Below are 18,685 nucleotides of genomic sequence, written 5' to 3'. Positions count from 1 at the left end.
GTAACCTGAGTAGGACCAGGACCATCACGTTTCACGTTAATGTTTTGCCACGTCAGTTGTGGGTGGGCCAGATTTTAAGGTTTCACGCGTTGAATAAGCTGGTGAAGAATCTAATCCCATCTTAGAATCCAATCCGTTAAAGCAGTTAGAGGCTTCTATTAACTCTCGCTTATCTATATCGCTCTATCCAAAACTCAACACAAAAACACTTTCTTTCTTCTCCTTCCCTTCGCTGTCTGAATCCTCCATCATGGCCCTCTCAACTCCACACATGCAAACATTCCTCTCCTGCAAGATCCATAGTCGCTCCACCTCTAAGACCACCCAGAGAAATACTTTCAGCACCTCCAGCAGGGGCCGCTGCTGCTCTGCCATAGCCATTGATGCTCCGTCTTCTTTAACTGAGGTGCCCGGTGTACGATGGGGGTCCATAGCCTTGCAAGGTCTCCGCGAAGAGATGGAGGATGACATCATTGTTCGACCCGATGGCCTTCAGGGCTTCTCTTTCGCCGCTGTCTTCGATGGCCATGGAGGGTTTTCTTCTGTCGAGTTCCTCAGGTCTTTCAACGCATTGATTTTAACTGTGAGGTCTTGTATGTATCATCTATGCATGCTTTGTTGCTTCTTTTGCTTGCTCATTTTTATATCCATTAATGGGCTGTGAAGTGATGATTATCTTGGTTGTATTTGGATGCGGTTACTTGAAAACAATTTAAATGCTTCACAACATAGTTTACTATGATTACTTGCTCAGGATTCTAGTTGATGTTCAAAATGAGTGAATTTGGACAGTGAGAGTGGCAGTGTGTCTACTGGGGTGGAATGAAATTGAGTGAATTGAAATTAAGTTGAATAAGTTACTATTATATTGTATGGACTTCTTTTTATGATGATATGTAACAAAAGTAAGAGAATGGTTCCAGTTCAAGGGGAAGAAAAGGAGGGGAATTGGATTGAATGGGATAAAATGCATTCACATTTCAATCAAACTCCGTTCCATTTAAGTTTCATTCTGTTCCATTCGATCCCTTTCATGAATCCTAACATAGGGAAGTTTATCTGCCCTTGCACTCATCGAGTTGTTTGGGCTGTACTGATATATGCGTTTCTCATTATTCTGGATGGAGTCTGGTAAATGAATTGTTGTTCTTTAATCTTTACTCAGTCTGAATTGTTGATTTGGTGTACCAAGTGCTAACTACAGGGATGAGCTGTACAAGGAGTGTGTTGAAGCTTTACAAGGTGGATTACTATTAGTGAAGAAAGATTTCAAAGCCATTAAAGAAGCATTGCAGGAGGCATTTCTCAAGGCAGACACGAGGTTATTAAAACGGTAAGGCAATGCACTAATCTCCAATATGATTATATATTTGTTATAACTACATTAGAGGTTTTTAGACAGTAGTATTTGATTTTAAAGGCTTGAAATGAATGGAGAGGAGGATGAATCAGGTGCCACAGCAACTGCCATTTTCGTCGGAGATGATGAGCTTCTAATTTCACATATCGGTGATTCTTCTGCGGTATGTATTATTTATCCTTATGTTTCCCAAGATGATATAAAGAATTGGACTTCTTTATACAAGATTCTCTGCACATGAAAAAATGTAATAGAATTATGAAGAAAAAAACTATGACTTGGACTATTCTTTTATACATCTTTCATATAGGGTATTGAATGTCTTCAAAATTACTTGATTTGTACTTAAGCTTGTTATATTCTTGTAGGTTCTATGCAGATCTGGAAAAGCAGAAGTTCTGACTAGTCCTCACCGTCCATATGGGAGCAAAAAAACTTCTCTTGATGAAATTAGAAGAATAAGAGAAGCAGGTGGATGGGTGTGTTTTCCTTGTTCCTTCATCTTTTACATACCTTTTGACCATCATCCCAAGTCAATATGACAATATTCTATACAATAAAAACCAAAGTTCTGATTTGAAAATTTTGACAACTTAGGATGTGAACTAAGTAGTGTTTTGTTGGGGCATATTACCATTTTTTTTTCTAGTTTAATTATTTATGCTGGGTGGTTTTAAAGTTGGAAACCAGATGTAGTAATCTCTTCCAACTATAGCATGTCATGTGATAAGAAATTGTCACTATCGAATATCGTTGATGTTTTCAAGTGTTTATTTTCAGGCTCAATTGTAGTTCAGATTTTCAAACTATGTTTTTATTGAACAAACTGTTTTCAATACGATGGAAATGGTTTCTTTTTCTTAAGTTTTTGAAGTTTTTTCAGCAGAATGGGGGAAGCCTTGTGCATTTGATCACAATTCTTTATAAATGAATGCCCATTACATGGCTAATGGTAACACAGATATATGTTGTCTATAGATTAGCAACGGTAGAATTTGTGGAGACATTGCTGTATCTCGTGCATTTGGGGACTTGCGATTCAAAACCAAGAAGAATGAGTACGGTCCTTAATCTCTTCACTATTCTGCATTTTGAACTACCATAAAGTGTGTCCTAAAGGATTTTTCTACCTTTTTGCGTGTGAAAAGGATGCTGCAAAAAGGAGTTCAGGAAGGAAAATGGTCAGCAAAGTTCATCTCTCGGTAGGTAAACTTATGTGGCCAAAAGTTCCTTGCTTTTTCTCCAATGTGGGTTGTGTTACATTAGCATTCAGTAAAAAGAATGGAGATAAGTTGTTTCCCTTGATTCATATGCTTTTGTAGGTTACCTTAGGCCTAATTTGACATTTTAAGATAATATCAAAGTCTAGTAAGATTTGTTGAATCTGTTATGCTATCACAAGTATTTACCGTCATCAAAGTAAAAGGTGTATTGAAGATTCCACTTTATCTAGAAATATAACTAAATTAGAGTTTATAAAAAGGAGTAAATTTTACTTCAAGTTGATTTTGTGGGATTAAAATAAGTCTAAACGTGCATTCCAAGAACTAGAAAGAAAATTGGTGGTCCAGATTGCTACTGAAATACATAATCAAAATCTGAATGAAGCTCCTATTTTTGTTGGCTCTACCCTGATTCTGCAAAATACAATGAGGACATGATATTTTTGGACTGTGTTGCACTGTCACGTTCAAATTTACCTTTATCTAATTTCATAACAAAACTATAAATTTTAACGTAAGAATGCCTTCACGACACAGTGTACAGCTCAACAATGACTTGGTTGTAGCGTACCCTGATATTTATCAGGTAGCTCTTGGCTCAGATGCAGAATTTGTAGTATTAGCAACCGATGGCTTATGGGATTACATGAGCAGGTCTATTACATGATTCCTTGAATCACTTGTGCCACCTTCAAGAATTAAATATGTTTTTAGTTTTTAAAATTAGACATAAAATTAGAATTGATCGTTGTCTCAAACTTTGATATATTTTGGTTTTCAAACTTTAAAAATAAATGGATATTGTCTTCTAATGTAATTGCATTAAATTTTTTTAACGTGTCAAACATATTTCAAGTTGATTCATTCCACCTTAAATGATAGTCTGGAATGACATTTAAGAAGTTCAAAAAATTAATGTCAAAGGGTTAAGAGGACTATTATTCATTTTGAAAGTGTATGATCAAAATGTATCAAAGTTTGAGATATATAAATTCCAATTTTATGTTCAAGTTTAGAAATTAAAAACATATTTAGTCCTTTAGATTGTAAGAAATTACTTCACATTCTTCTAACAATTGCAGCTCAGAAGCAGTTTCTTTAGTTAGGGATCAACTACGAAAACATGGAAACATTCAGGTATGCACACTACTGTATATTTGAAATCACAACGCTAGTATCAGTAAGCCATTGTAGTTGCAGCTATGATATTTTGTTTTCTCCTGTTTCAAATTCAGCTAGCATGTGAATCGCTTGCAGAAGCCGCTTTGGTAAGTTTTAACAAATCTCATGACAGTTATTATCTTTGAACTTATTATATATATTGCCACTTCAAAGTTTATAGTAATATAATGATATTCTCTACAGGACCGACGTACACAGGATAATGTCAGCATTATAATTGCAGATTTAGGGTATGTATTTAGAAAATTATATTTAAGCTGAAATTGTTGCATAGGTGTTTGTTTATAAATATCATGGACATAAAATAAATTAACTTTTGTTAACCAAATTTGACTTTGTACCAGTAATTGATTGTGTTGTGTCTTATTTTGAGTGGTTTCAGGAGGACAGACTGGCAGAATGTGCCACTGGAGCAAAAAAATACTATAGTTGAGCTGGTTCAAGCTCTTGCTACCATTGGAATTGTGTCTTTTGGAATCTGGTTTTCATCACAGTTTTCTTTATAGATGAAAAAAATACAAACCAGTCATGTACATATAACAGACTTATATATACTTCTGAACTTATTGCCTGCATAATCTTTATCTTAATTGTACATGCCTCACAGCTTAGAATCTACTTGGTTTAGGGCACCAAGGAATTGTTAAAATAAACATGTTTTTAAGGATTCATCTTATTCTAATTCCAAAATTCAGTTATAACTTTGCATGGTTTGTCCCTTGTGCAAGTGGATCAACTGCTGCTTCCATTCCACCTAAATTTGATACCACACTTTCTCTTATTTTCTGAAGACCTTTGAAACTGAACCACAATGACCAGGATTATATTGTTAATTACACCATCTAAATGAGGTTTGACTTCTTTAAGTTGAAAATGAACAGTTTAAGCACTTTGGCTGTTTATTAACTAATTACCCAAATAATTTTATACTCAAAAATATTCTCTAAAACATAAAGCAGCATAAGTATCTGTTTTGACTCTTAAATTTTCTCCAAGGATCCTACACTATTTACACTGTATGGTCAAAAATCTTATTTTGCAAAGCTTGGCTGCTGTAAGACAGCACAATTATCTAGATTTAGATTTTCTTTTGTGTCCTTTAACTTGATCCAATTTGATAGGTGTTTTGGGTGTAGGGTTGAACAACTTCACAAAACACTCTCATTCACATTTAAAACAGTCTGAACGAGGTCATAGTAAAGTCTTAAATTCACAATAAATATAATCATCTATTTCTTACCTTTGACTTTTATTTATAATTTTTAAGATGGGTCTAAGATTAGTGGAATCTTAATCATAGTCCAATCTCAGTCAATTATACTAATTGATATCTCTTAAGAGATTTTTGTTACTGAGATCGGTCATCCGGCCTCTACTCATGCATGGCCAAAAAAATCTTACGTTTGTCTCGCTTAGACTTGGATGTCTAACGTTTTAGGCCGTCCATTCCTTCTTATTATCCAGGACCGTTTGACCATACGGTACAATAGGCAAAAGGGTTTTTCAAATTTCTCAACTTTGGATTTTCATACTTACACAAAGCTTGGCTGTAATTCAGTTAAGAACATACGCATAATTCTAGATTTTTGTTTTCTGTAATAGATATAAAAACTATAGCCTAGATTTTTGTTCTAATTTCACAACTTTGGATTCTGATATTTGTAGTAAATTGTTGAAGGAATTGGCATGATTGCAAAGTCCAAATGGAGTTTGTGTGGGTTATGAGACAAATGATAGGTTTCAACGTGTTGGGTAAGTAGGACATACTAAGTTTTAAACTGACTATTATTTGACCAAAATTAAGGAAGATAAATATGTGATGTCATTGTGAATGTTTACCACCAAAAATGCGTGTATGGAGGTGCACAATTAGAAACATCATGAACCTAACTTTTTTTCCTTCTTTTATCTATGAATCAACTTCTTTTTCAAACGCTATGTCAGCCACAGGAATTGCAAATTCTTTGACGTTGATGTTTGTCACGAGTAAACAAAATGAATAGCAACTTAACCACATATTTTACTATTTTACTTAATGTTACTCTCTCCCTCTTCTTTTTTTCTACAACATCTAATTAACTCATTTAAAAGTTGGTTAATTTAGTTAATAGTATTCAATATATTTTTTAATTTATGATTTCTTACAAACTGTCTCTAACGTTATCAAAATATTTACAAATATATAACATTTCACTGATCACTAATTGAATTCAAAATAATTTCAACTGAAGATGTTTCTTTTGTAAGAAAATAATTAGTGCAAGAGATATTTTAAATTGTTTCTTATGAAAAAAAGACTAACTATAATTTTTAGTTTGAGTTTTTTTTTTTTAAAAAAAACGAAAGGAAGAGTATTGTTTATCAGACAATCTCTTACATGATTTGTCGAAAATCAAACTGATAGTCAAAAGTTGAAAAATAAATTAAAAGATAAGAAGTTATTAGAGATTAGCTAAAACGCCGGAAGTATCAAAAGTTAATCAATTAATTAGAACTATGGTATATTAATATGTACTTGTAAAATATGATATGATATGATAGAAATAACATGCTTATGTGTGTTTGTATATAATAACAAAATTAAGGATATGAATCGGAAGGAAAGAAGAAGTTGTTTTTTTTAATTAACTGGGTAAAAAAATTCTGTATTAACTAGATGTGACTTCCTAAAGAATTTTTAATGACTGAAATTTATCAAAATTAAATAATTTAGTATAAGAAACAGATGCATAATCACAGAACTTTTAATAATTGGACTCATAATTCCACACGGGTATGAGTTTGAATATGTTGTTAATATGAATTTTTTTCTTATAGTTGTTAATGTGAGATTCTTAAAATTTATTAGTAAGTGATCTGCAGATATTTTTAATTGTTTTTAATCTTGTTGTATAATCTTAGTTATTGAATTCAAATTTTAAAATGATATTGTTTTTAAAATTCTTCTTTTTAAAACATTACTCTGCTACACATATCACAACAACCTCAATGCTTGTCTCCCATATCACAACAACCCAACTAGACTAGACATATACTTTTTTATATAAAACCTCACTCATGCAAACACTTAACACTCATCATCACCAGGTTGCCAAAGAAATTATAAAAATAACTTTTAGCTGGTAAATTACAACAAGACGTTTTTTGTCCAACGTTAAGAAAGATATATATTGAAAAAATATAATACATTAATTATGACCTATCATTAGCAAGAGTTTAATTTGCATAATTTTTCTTCAACTTGTTTGCATAATAGCTTTAACAAAACAATGACATAACCTAAAATTTTCAATTCCACAAATTGATTTATCATTCATACATGTTAATAAGACATTTCCACCTACTAACACACCTTTGGATAATACAATTTTAAAGTTCAAGATTAATTTCAAAGGTTTATGGTGGATACATAAAACACCATCAAGCAAGAGTGACAAATGCTACGGAAGTTGAATTTCTATAATAGGTTAACCTTTAGAACTTTTTAACCAATTAAAATTTAATGATAGCTTTGACTTTTATATTATAGAAAAATCTTGTTTTATCGATGAATATTTATCGGTAAATGTTAATTATTGACAGAGTTATCAATAAACAGAGATTTTGTATTTACTGACAGAATAATTCATCAATAAAGTACTATTATTTTAATTTATTGACAAATCATCGTCCGTCGATATGTTCTTCGATAAAATAAGGCAAAAAAAAAAAAAATCTCTCCTCCTTTCTTCTTCTTTATCTGTTCCCACTGTTATATGATTTCTCATCTCTCTACCTTTATTGATACACGCGTGCCTTCACCTCCATTATTTTTGCCCCTTCATCTCCATTGCTTTGCTTTCCCGTTAGTTTTGAGGATTTCATTATCCAACTCACGTAGTGACTAGAAATAAAATGATTTGAGAGAAAAGTTTGTTAGTTTCAAAAAACTGGTCATAAGATTGTTGCCTTCATCTTAACAACCTCAATCCAGCATCCCTCTAGTCTAACCACGATCCAGCATAGCTTACCACAGATCATTCGACATTAATCTAGTCCATATCAGTCTAACCACCTTCAGAGTAGTAGCACCAACAAAACAATGAACAAGAACAAAACTACGAAGATGACTATATAGATTATTAACATATTGTTTATGTTTATGAACATATACATGTTTATGTACATATATATTATTTATGTTTTATAAACAAATACTTGTTTGTGTATATTAACATGTTTGACTGGATATTATTCATTGAACCTCAATTATGTGTGTTGTTTAATTAAAAGCTTATGATCAGGTTTGATGGTGGAGTAAGCAACCAATATCGTATTTCAATCTATCATGGTCTTTAACGAAGAATTTACTAAAGGATATATCCTTCGGTTATCAAATGAATCCAATATTAATCAATAGAGAAAAAAAAAATTAAAGTTTATATAAAATATATGATGTAATAAACAGATAAATAAAAAATGTTTTAACATGGGTATATAAAATGAAGCTTTGTATTGTCCAAAAATATGTATGGAAAGAGGTGTGGCATATAAGAAGAAGCACATATTTTAACTATTTTTGGCAGCAACGGCTTTCCTTTTCCTTTTTCCCTGAGGTTGATTCTATGAGACGATAACAAAATATTCCGTGTTTTAAGTTCAAGAACGAGACTTAAATTTTGTATTATGAATAATAAGAACTTGAAGAAATCACAAAAGTGATTTACCAAATGGAAAGAAAATCTTTATTATAATATTCTTCGTCTAGCCCATTGATACGCATCTGGTGTACATATAGTTCTAATTTATTGGCTCATAACACACACAAGATGAAGAAACTCGCTTACATATCTCCTCATACACGACCAAAACATTGAGTAGGAAGAGAGATGACAGTGTATATATAGGTTAATTTATTTCATTATTAGGTTTCAAGATCTTCAAGGGCCCTTCCCAGGTTTCTTAGTGTGCCTTGGGTTGGCTCCTGCCTCATCGTAATCCAACACAAAATCATGACCAAACAGCTTCCTCGACTTCACCTTCATCCAAAACCAATACCAGAAAAAGTAACATGTCAGTTTAAAAAACATTGTGGAAACTATGTGCAACATTATAAACCAAAACAATAACAAACATCTATGTTTCCCACATTAAATGTCTTGACCATTTAACACTAGCAAGAGAACAACAGGGTGTGTACCTTTAAAGGTAAGCCATGAGTAGGATGCATGTTTTCCCTGAAGCCTTCAGCCAAACCTGTAAGCAAACAAAAACTCCTGTGTTATGTGTGTAGAAAGAGGTAAATGTTTGTAATTGTATTAAAATAGGTAGAGAAGATGGTGACCTGAAGATAAGGGAAGGAGAAGCAAGAGAAGAAGTAGAAGGAAAGTGGTGATCTTAAGGGCCATGAAAGGTATGAAGGTGTGTATGGTTCTTCCTGTTATTAGATAGGAAGTGAGAACATGGAAAATTACGTGTCTTGGCAGGGAAATGGAAGCAGGAATACTCCTTTTTAAATTTGGAGAGGAGAGAGGTGTTGTGATGGTGTACCCCACCCAATAGCAACAGGGTGATGATGAAATGCAATAACTTGTACTCTTTAACGCACAACACTTAAGTCAACTGTACTATTCTATAGGACTATACATAATTGCGTCAAACAAAAGATAGTGATTGTTTGCATGTGCACATTGCCAACATTTCCCTGCATGGCTCAATATCAGCTTCTCCACCTTTTCCCAAGTCAACATTCTTATATCTTCCACCAAATGCTATGCCTATACTAATTACAGTTTTTACCAACATGGTCTTATCTCTTAATCACGTTGTTATAGAGTTGATTTCATTTCCAAGTATTTGTATATAAACTAACTAACTAATTTTTCTTCCAAATCCAGTTATATAATTGGACTGAAGCATGACGTATCCAAGCTATTATTTTAGTCATATCTAACTTGATCCTCCAAGTTTTTTATGTGGCATCTGCTAAATCTGTGAGCATCCTCCAAAACTAGATCTTCATGTGATGTTTCCACCGAACATGTCCCTTAAATAGATTTTTCAATCTTTCGAGAGATTATACTTTCTACTTCCGTTACAAGTAATGTTTTTTTCTTTCCCTAATAATACGATCAATATTAGAGGCACCGTTGATACATAATCGTGTGTGCTTGTCTATTTATTGATGAATATGATGTTCATATTGTAAGGATTAATTTCACCTAGCTGGATGTGCCGAACACCACATTCAGATGAATTGGGTGGTGAAAGCTGCTAAAAGCTTGTTGCGTATTTCAAAATTTCCGTGGTACCTATCACCACTTTGGTGGAATGTTGCTTTGAGTCCTCACATTTCGGGTTCGTCACTTTTGATATAGTCAATGGATGGAGACAGACATGGAGAGTGGGCAACAGAAAAATTCAAATAGGGAGCAAGAAGAGAGTTGAATTAATGTGGAATGCCCCTTAGTGGGTGCACTAGCAAAAAGGAGACGGAAACAACTAAATCATTACTGGTTTAATCCTACATTAAAGCAAGGAAATTGTTAACTTAATCATCCTTTAGGAGACCATAATCTATGTTTGTAATGATTGTTTCAAATGGTTTTTTCTGCTTTTAGCAAATATGGTATGAAACTTGTAATGTGGGCAACAGAAGACTAAAATATTAGGCCTTATAAGTAACAAAACACTAGATATTCCCACGTGGATATGTAGCACCTCATTCCTACAAGTACGTACTATACAACCAAAAAGGTTCCATTGGAGTTAGAACTTGACAGTGGCCTAAGTACCATCAATAATATTCTTTGCACATATGATGATGAAGATTTTTCCATGCACATGGATATCTTTATTTGCTTCTATCTTTGCCTGCATATCTAATATAATCTTTGCCCATAGACGCAATTGTGCATTCTAGATCTGCTGAATTCCTTATACTAATCACTGGGAAAGGGGAGCATTCTTATTTGTGTGGTTTAGCATTGCTCATACCAACAATTGGAATAAAGAATAAACTATATATGCAGTGTTTGTTTCAACTGGCAAAAACCAAAAGCAATTATATAAATAATGCAGCTCACACAATCACGATTCTCTCCCTAAATTGATTTTGTTTTTTGTTTTTCTTTACTTCCATCACAGAATTACAAAAATCTAGTGTTGGCAAATATATGCACTGCTCTTAATTGGAGTAAACAGAGAAGGGTGCATATTTTTCTGTCTACTATTGCATGTGTTGAACCATTTTTATCCACACAAAGACACTGCATATGTGAATGACACTGTTTCTTAAATCTGGAACTCAAGAGTCAAGTAAGAGATTAATGCATTCAGTCACTACAGAGATGCTCAAAGTGGAGATGCTGTTCATTTTGGAAGCTTAGTGTGATTTTCTGTGGGACAATTTATATACAGTTCTTTCTATTATTTTTCTTCCATTAGAATTGAAATTTTATTCTTCTTTAATGCAGTTCTTTTTATTATACGAAGCATTTATATAAACTAAGATGTATAGTAGTATTGAAAGACTCAAATTTATGATTAGTAGTTAGTAATTAGAGATGGAAGATGGATTAAGAAGAAATTAAAATAGAAGGGAGAAACAAAAGCGAGAATAGAGAATCTCATTCACATCCAAAGCACTGCTTTGTGAGATACATTTGGTGGCAGTCAGATCAGAAAAGGTTAGAAGCACTTTGTCTGAACTAATTTAAAAGTAAGAAAGGTAACCATATTTGATCCCTTCTCCATTAAAACTCAAAAATGTGTAGAGAATGGAAAAAACCTAACTTTAACCATTCTTTTTTCCTTTGACAATACATATTCCTATGATGGCTTTTCAAGGTCTCGTGAGACAAAAACACACTTGTTTTTAGTTTAGGTTGGGTATCAAATCCATATCTTGGGAAACCAAGAATTGAGTTTTGAATGCAGTGTAACTGTTTGGGCTCTGAACGTGCGTTAACTAACAGTTGCTTCATTCTCATGTACAATTAAAAAAACTATACACCTATTACATGGGAGAGGTGATAAGTTATTTATTTTTAGTAGAGAAATTTAAACACTGAGATGAACAATTAAATTTTTTTATAACAATGTTATTTTTTCTTTTTTTTTATTCTAAAATTTATATGTAAATATTCTCATAAATCATTTTTGAAGCTTATACTTTAGAAGTAATAGTAATTTAAAAAGAGTAAGACTTGATTGTGTTGTTTCTAAATATAATTAAGACATTCAACGAATTTAAAGGAATTTGGAAAACAAGTTCATTTATCTCTCAAGCAAGGAGAACTAATTGTCTTGTTTTAAAGTTGTAGATGTTTTGAGATTTTAATTTGCATGTTTGGATTTGAGAATGTTTGAATTTCTAATTTAGTGTGAGTTGGTGTTGAATTGAGGAACTTATGATCTCATCAATTAAGCAAGTTTGTATGTGACCTGATATTGAAAACTACTTTTGACAAGTATTAAGTAGGAAATATTAATTTGACCACTTGAAAAAATTCCTCTTTTCCCAAATAATAGTTTTAAGTATGTTGGTTTCTGATATGGCGTTGAGCAATGGCAAACTGGCACCGAGCACTTGTTCATTGTTCAGGTCTGAGAACATTTTAGCTCCAGATCGTTGAGCATCCAAGAATGTGAATTCTTTAGTACTGAACGGTGGCAGGACACTATTAAGCGCCACTTTTCATGGTAGGTCTGGAATAATTTTGTTCCAGAATGCTAAGCAGTAGAAGAGTGGCATTGAGTATGACCTTTCTTTAGAAGAATGACGTTGAGCACCAAGACTTCCGTTGAGCACCATCTTTTGCGAAAGATTTGGCTCTAAGCATCAGGATTGTCGTTGAACATCACCTTTTATGAGAAGAACTACCATTTGGCACCACTTTTAAGCACCAATATAGATGTTTGAGTTTTTATTATTCCATGTTTGTTTGAAATACAATTTGCAATGTACTTTATGCATGTTTATGAATACTACGGTGTTTTAGTAAATGATGATATTGTTGTGAATATGAGTTTGTTAAATCATGGTATGAAAGTGATGATGAAGTAGTGATTTCTAAGAAGGGAATCTTGTGGAATGTGTGTTTCACTAGGGTATGCCTTGAGGTAAGGACTCTTCAATTTTTTGTAGTCATCCTGAACTTTAATAATCATTCATATTCATGTAGAGGAGGATGATTAGGAGGTGAGAGTGGTAGGGGGTCCTGTCATAAGGACGACCCTAGGATTCTTATGATCATGACAGGGACTAACCTTGTGAGTGTTAGCTCGGTAGAGTAGTATTTATATCACCACAATTACATGACTTCCCTAGTCTGAATCAAGGGCACATATCCAGATAATTGAGTCTAATATGAGTCTTCAAATATGATATGATGTGGTTGTTTTAATGATTCAGTGATGTATGATAGTATATATGTGTTTGTTTCATGAAAATTGTTTTGCACATTAACTTACCATGTAGTTTTCTTTGGTGTTTCTTGTGTCTATGTTGTTGCTTTTACAATAATCACCTTATTGGTATGAGTAGAGGACATATAGGGGTTGAGACATCTCTAGTAGAAGACGTGATGCAACATAGTCTCTTTCTTGGTTGTCTAGTAGTTTTCTATAATTGTTTTAGATATATTTTATTATTACAATTATTTAGTTTTGATAATTATATTAATACTATATAGTTAAATGTTGAGACAATCAGTTTTATTTTATCAATTTTATAACATCTTACTTTATCATATATATATATATATATATATATATATATATATATATATATATATATATATATATATATATATATATATATATAATACTCGTTTTCACATTTTATTATTTCTTAATTTGTAAATAATTCATGTTCAAGCATTAAATAAATTAAAGAAATAGGATAAAATATAGTTCTATTATAATTATTGTGAGAACCTAGAAAATAAAATATTAGAGTTAGTAGGTATTTTAAAATGATGAGATCAAGTATTATAAAATTAAAATAATTTGATAATATATATAGAAATTCTTAAACTTGACTCATTATATAAAACACCCGGCTTCTCTTTAAAACTTTTTCTATTAGTTTCTTCTTACTTCTCTCTACCTTTTCTAACTTCTCGATCATTTGTTTAACGATCAAGAGGTACCTAGGAGATCACGACGGAGTAATCTCCACTTCTACCCGACCAGTTCTTTGTTTAAAGCAAGTAAGTTTCTATCATTTTTTTCCTTTATTCATAGTCTTTGATCATGCAAAGAAATTTGTTTTGCATGTGTCAAAGGTGTTTCTTCATTGGTTCTTGGTTAATTTGAGATTCTAAGGTTTTATTCTAATCATTATTCGCTCAATTGTGGGCTTTTTCAGAGTTCCTTATGGTGGAAGCAACGATCAGATGTTCTTAGAGCCTTAATGTTCTCCCTAAGGTAAGGGAAGCTAATTTGTCTTTTATATGTGTAATAGAAAGATTTTAATCTCTTATTGATATATATGTAGTTATATGATAACTTGGATGGGTTGAATTGAGAAAATAACAATTGTTTGTGATGTACGATATGTTCTTGAGGTTGGATGAGTGTGTGAATGTTGTGAAATACATGTATGCTGAAATTGGAATGGATTTGAATGTAAAACTATGATGATGATGATGATATTAGTGAAAAGGAAAAGTTGATGTACGACTTAGTGGCCAAATTAAGGGGTATTTATATACAAATTCTTGAAATAAAGAGTTTAGGGTGGAAATTACAGTTTGGTAAGTGTCATAAAGTCTTTTATAACTGGTTTATGTCCTTAAATGATTAAAGTATGAAGTTAAGTTGAGAGAAAGAATTTGAATTCATTTTATACTTATCTTAGAGTGAAATTAAAGGGTTTTATAGGTGGAATTATGGGAAAATGGTTGGTATGGGAAAACAACAGTTTGAGGACAATTTAGAAGTCATTTAAGACTTTTTGAACCTTTCAAACTAGTAAAATATGGTATAAAATGCAATAGATGATTTATGAGTGTGTTTTTACACGTTTTAAACTAAATAAAGGGGTTTTGAGTAGTGAATTTCTAAAGAAATAGGTTTGTGTTGAATTTGATAATTTAGAGTCTGTTGTTAAGTCAATTATGACTTGTTCAAGTTGTTGGTTTGCTGAAATTGGTGTTGGAAGGAGGAGAAAGGAGTTTAGGTAAGCTAGGGAGGTTGATTTAGTTTAGAGTAGCTAATTCAAGTTAAGTTGTGTTTTCAGAGGTTTCACAATCCTAGTATGTCCTAAGGATCAATCAATGTTATGTGTGAAGTTCCCAAAGTAAGATTTGAAGTGTTTTGTCTACTATCATGGTGTTGAGCACCACTTTTCTGGCGCCTAGGCACTAACTTACTATTTTCGGGCATTGAGTACCACTTCTGGGGCACTTGGGCGCCATCTCATTGGTATCAAGGCTTTGAGCGCCAGTTTAGGGTGCCTGATCGCCAATCTATAGGTGTCCAAAATTGTGTTTTAGGTGGTTTGTGAAGGTTTGATTTTTCTTGGTTCTTTTGTGGATGTTCAGTGATTATATGTAATTGGTATGCAATGAGAGTATGATATTGTAATTTATGAAGGAAATGTTATGGAAAAGAAATTTCAAGGAGGAATTTCTTTTTAGGGATTCAATATGTGGTTAATATACATGTAAGAAGCTCAATGTGGTGATTATCCTAACACTCTAATGATCACTCATGCTCAATTAAAGAATGATGAGTCATGTCGTGAGAGGAGCAAGAGGTCTTAGTCTGGGAGCCTTTCTTCATGGTGACAAAGAGCGTTTTAACGGACTAACCTTGTGTAATAGCTTTGAGTAGGTCCATTGTTCCACCACACAAGTGCATAACGTTTTCATGGCTCAACATTTATAATATATTGTAAAGAGTTGGCCCAAGTCTAAGTCTTTGAGGTGAATGAGAAAGATGTTATACTATGTGTGAATTGAAATGTATGATGACTTGTATTTTACTATGTTTAATTATTTTATAATTAGCTTACCCTTCTTATATGTTTCTTGGTTGTGTTATTTTATGTGTTTCTTTCTTGTGGCAATGATCATCCGATGTGTGTGAACAAAGCTTGATGACTTGACGATGTAACAAACATTAAGTGGAGATAACCAAGATGCTTAGTGATTTTAGTAATTTATTTTAGTTAATAGTCTTCTTTTCTTTTGGTTGTTTTAAAAGTACTATTCTTACAGTTAATTTTGATGCTTGTATTTTGTGTATATAAAATTAGGATTTATAGTTAGGATTTATAATTTTTTTTTAAATGACGATAAACATAACTTTATATTTCTGTTTTATTAATCTTGTAATAATTCCTTTTATAATTTAAATATTATATAAATGATATGTTACAATTACTTTTATAATAATTTCTTTCGTCTATAAAATTATCTTATAAATAATTTACATTTATTTATATACTATATATTTGTATAATTAGATATATTATTTGACCTCTTTCAATATATTTATACCATAACAAGTGTTTTTTTTTCGTGATATTAACTAGTAATATCTAGTAAATTTATACACAAGTAAAGAAAGTTATTCCTGAATTATTATTTGAAAATTTTAAATAAATTATTATCCTTTGGGAAGATTACAGTTAGGTTGTCAAATAACATCAATTTTATTTGGGCCTTAATATTTAAGGTCCTCTTAAATACAAATTAAATACAAATTAATATTTAAGTTCAAAATAAATATTTTCTTTGAAATTTAGGATTTATATAATAAATTCTAACTTGTAAATATAAAATGTTTTCGTTCAATAATAACTTTATTCATAATTCTCTATTAAGGTTTAGTTACCTTTTTAGTCCTCAAGTTTCGGAGTTGAATTTTTGTTTTGCGTTTTTAAAAATGATGTTATTTGGTCCCCAGGTTATTAATTTTGTTGTTATTAGGTCTCTTCCATTAAGTAGGTCAAAAAGACGTTAACTTGACTGTACTTTTCATCTCTCTCTTCTGCATTTTCTGACACTTTTCTCTCTCTCTTTCTATTTCTCTCACCATTAACTATTTCCATATTTTTCTCTTTCTTCCACCATTATTTGCACTTCTTCAATGCACCCATCCTCAACGCTTCTTCATCAACTCCTCCCGCTGCCAAGCCAACCCCCGGTCACATTACCACCACCGCAACACCCTCCTTCTACTCAGCGCACCCTTATCATGCACATTAGCTCCCTTGATTGGAACATGAAATGTGTATGATTAAAGCGCGGGCATTTACACATGTTGTAAGGTTTTTTGCTTACAGGTGGAGGGTCCCAAGGACAAAACCAAACGACAACGGGAGGGAACATAACGAATGTCGTGGATTGTCTTTCCGATATATATATATATATATATATATATATATATATATATATATATATATATATATATATATATATATATATATATATATATATATGTATGGTTGAGAAGTTTATCAAAAACTTCCCCTAAAGCAAACTTGATAAATATGTGACACGTGGAAGTTAACCAATCATGTTAATTAGCCTTTCCATTGTGACAAAGTTGTTCTAATTAATTAGTGTCTCTTTGAGTCATAGTAGAGTAGTTTATCCCATTGAGTAATTGATTCTTTAAACAATTTTTTTCATAACTTTTCACTAGGAAGTTTCTACCAAAACCCTTATACCTCCTTTTTAATGGCACTAATCTAACCATTAAAAATGTATTAGAAAGAGGGTATCCTTATACCAAAACCCTTATACCTCTCAGATGTATGCATTGCAGCGTGGAATGAAGAGAACATAAACTCTTTTCAATTCTAGTGGGCGTAGAAAGAGGGAGACAAATGGTTGTGTTTTCATTTCTTTTTGCAGTCTTGGGTGCCCAGTGGTTAATTTTGGACCAATAAGAAGAGAGGATTGATTGAAAATTTGTAATTCTCATGCACGAAATATATGGAGATAACAAGAATATCTTCAGATCTTTTTGGCAGTAAGGAAGAGTGGGCCTTGGGCTGTATCTAGGGTAAAAAGGAAGCGTTTAAAATCTGTTATTTTGTTTTGAAGTCAAACTCATAAGACCTACACGGAGTAGCCGCGGGAGAGAGTTAAAGCCAAATACTGCATGGGTAGCTTACATGGCGGTGGTCACATGCCCTTGCAGTGTGATGAGTGAGATAGGTTTATGAAGAATGGATGTAGTTTAGGCGTGGAGACAATGGTGTAAAGGGAGGTGAGGTAGTTTGCCTAGTCTCGGGTTATTGGGAAGATGGAAGAATTGTACAAGAGGGTGATATAAGTAAGGAGAAGAGAGAAGAGCTAGGAGGAAATAACAGATACCAAGAATTAAGGGAGTGTAGGGGTTTCGTCTTTTCTGAAAAGAAAAGAAGGGGGGAGAGAGAAGTGAGTGTGCACGTGAGTATTTACTAGGAAGGATAATTTTTATACTATATCTACGTGAAAAAGAGAGAATATATGGGATGAAAGGAGTTGTCTGTGAGCAATGAGAGTATATGGTGGTTGCATGGGAGGTATTATGCTTCTTGGGTGTATAGAAGAGAGAAGGAAAATGGATGAGAGTTAGGGTTGTTTCTAGTATAAGGATTAACGGTTTAGAGGTGTGGACATTGGATACTATTTGGTGGTGTATGGGTGATTAGAAAACTTAGAATAGTAGAAGGGAAAAAAATGTTGGACGGGTTATTATTTTCTTGGATATATAGGTGTGCGTATTGTTAAAAAAAAGGTTTAATCATTCTGATAGTTCCTATTTTCGGTGACTTTTTTTAATTAGGTCCCTCATTTTTTCTTTTTCTCAATTGGGTCCCTATTTTTTAAAATTTGAAGCAATTAGGTCACTGTCGTTAGTTCCGTACTAACACCATTAAAAAGGGTGACACGTGTCAGCTCATGATTTTTTTGAATTTTTTAAATATATTTTTAAT

At 32.5% G+C, this 18,685-nt stretch overlaps 1 protein-coding gene across 2 annotated transcripts; it reads left to right on the top strand.

Moving 5' to 3' along the window:
• The first annotated feature begins 89 nt into the window (after nucleotides 1–89).
• On the top strand, nucleotides 90–4,343 carry LOC106776113 (protein phosphatase 2C 57). 2 transcript variants are annotated; one of them, XM_014663444.2, is made up of 11 exons: nucleotides 90–558; nucleotides 1,205–1,333; nucleotides 1,421–1,523; nucleotides 1,729–1,839; nucleotides 2,339–2,418; nucleotides 2,509–2,562; nucleotides 3,121–3,237; nucleotides 3,666–3,720; nucleotides 3,819–3,851; nucleotides 3,949–3,995; nucleotides 4,148–4,343. In XM_014663444.2, the coding sequence occupies exons 1-11, from the start codon at nucleotides 251–253 to the stop codon at nucleotides 4,269–4,271; spliced, it is 1,161 nt and encodes a 386-aa protein (XP_014518930.1). In that variant the 5' UTR covers nucleotides 90–250; the 3' UTR covers nucleotides 4,272–4,343. The 2 variants fall into 2 exon arrangements, with proteins under 2 accessions (XP_014518930.1, XP_022642319.1); XM_022786598.1 differs by having other exon boundaries at nucleotides 93–558; nucleotides 1,193–1,333.
• Nucleotides 4,344–18,685: the final 14,342 nt, after the last annotated feature.

The sequence above is a fragment of the Vigna radiata genome, chromosome 10 (assembly GCF_000741045.1).
Source record: "Vigna radiata var. radiata cultivar VC1973A chromosome 10, Vradiata_ver6, whole genome shotgun sequence".
Taxonomy (NCBI): Eukaryota; Viridiplantae; Streptophyta; class Magnoliopsida; order Fabales; family Fabaceae; genus Vigna; species Vigna radiata.
The sequence above is the reverse complement of the archived record's forward strand: the minus strand, read 5'-3'. Positions and strand labels throughout refer to the sequence as shown.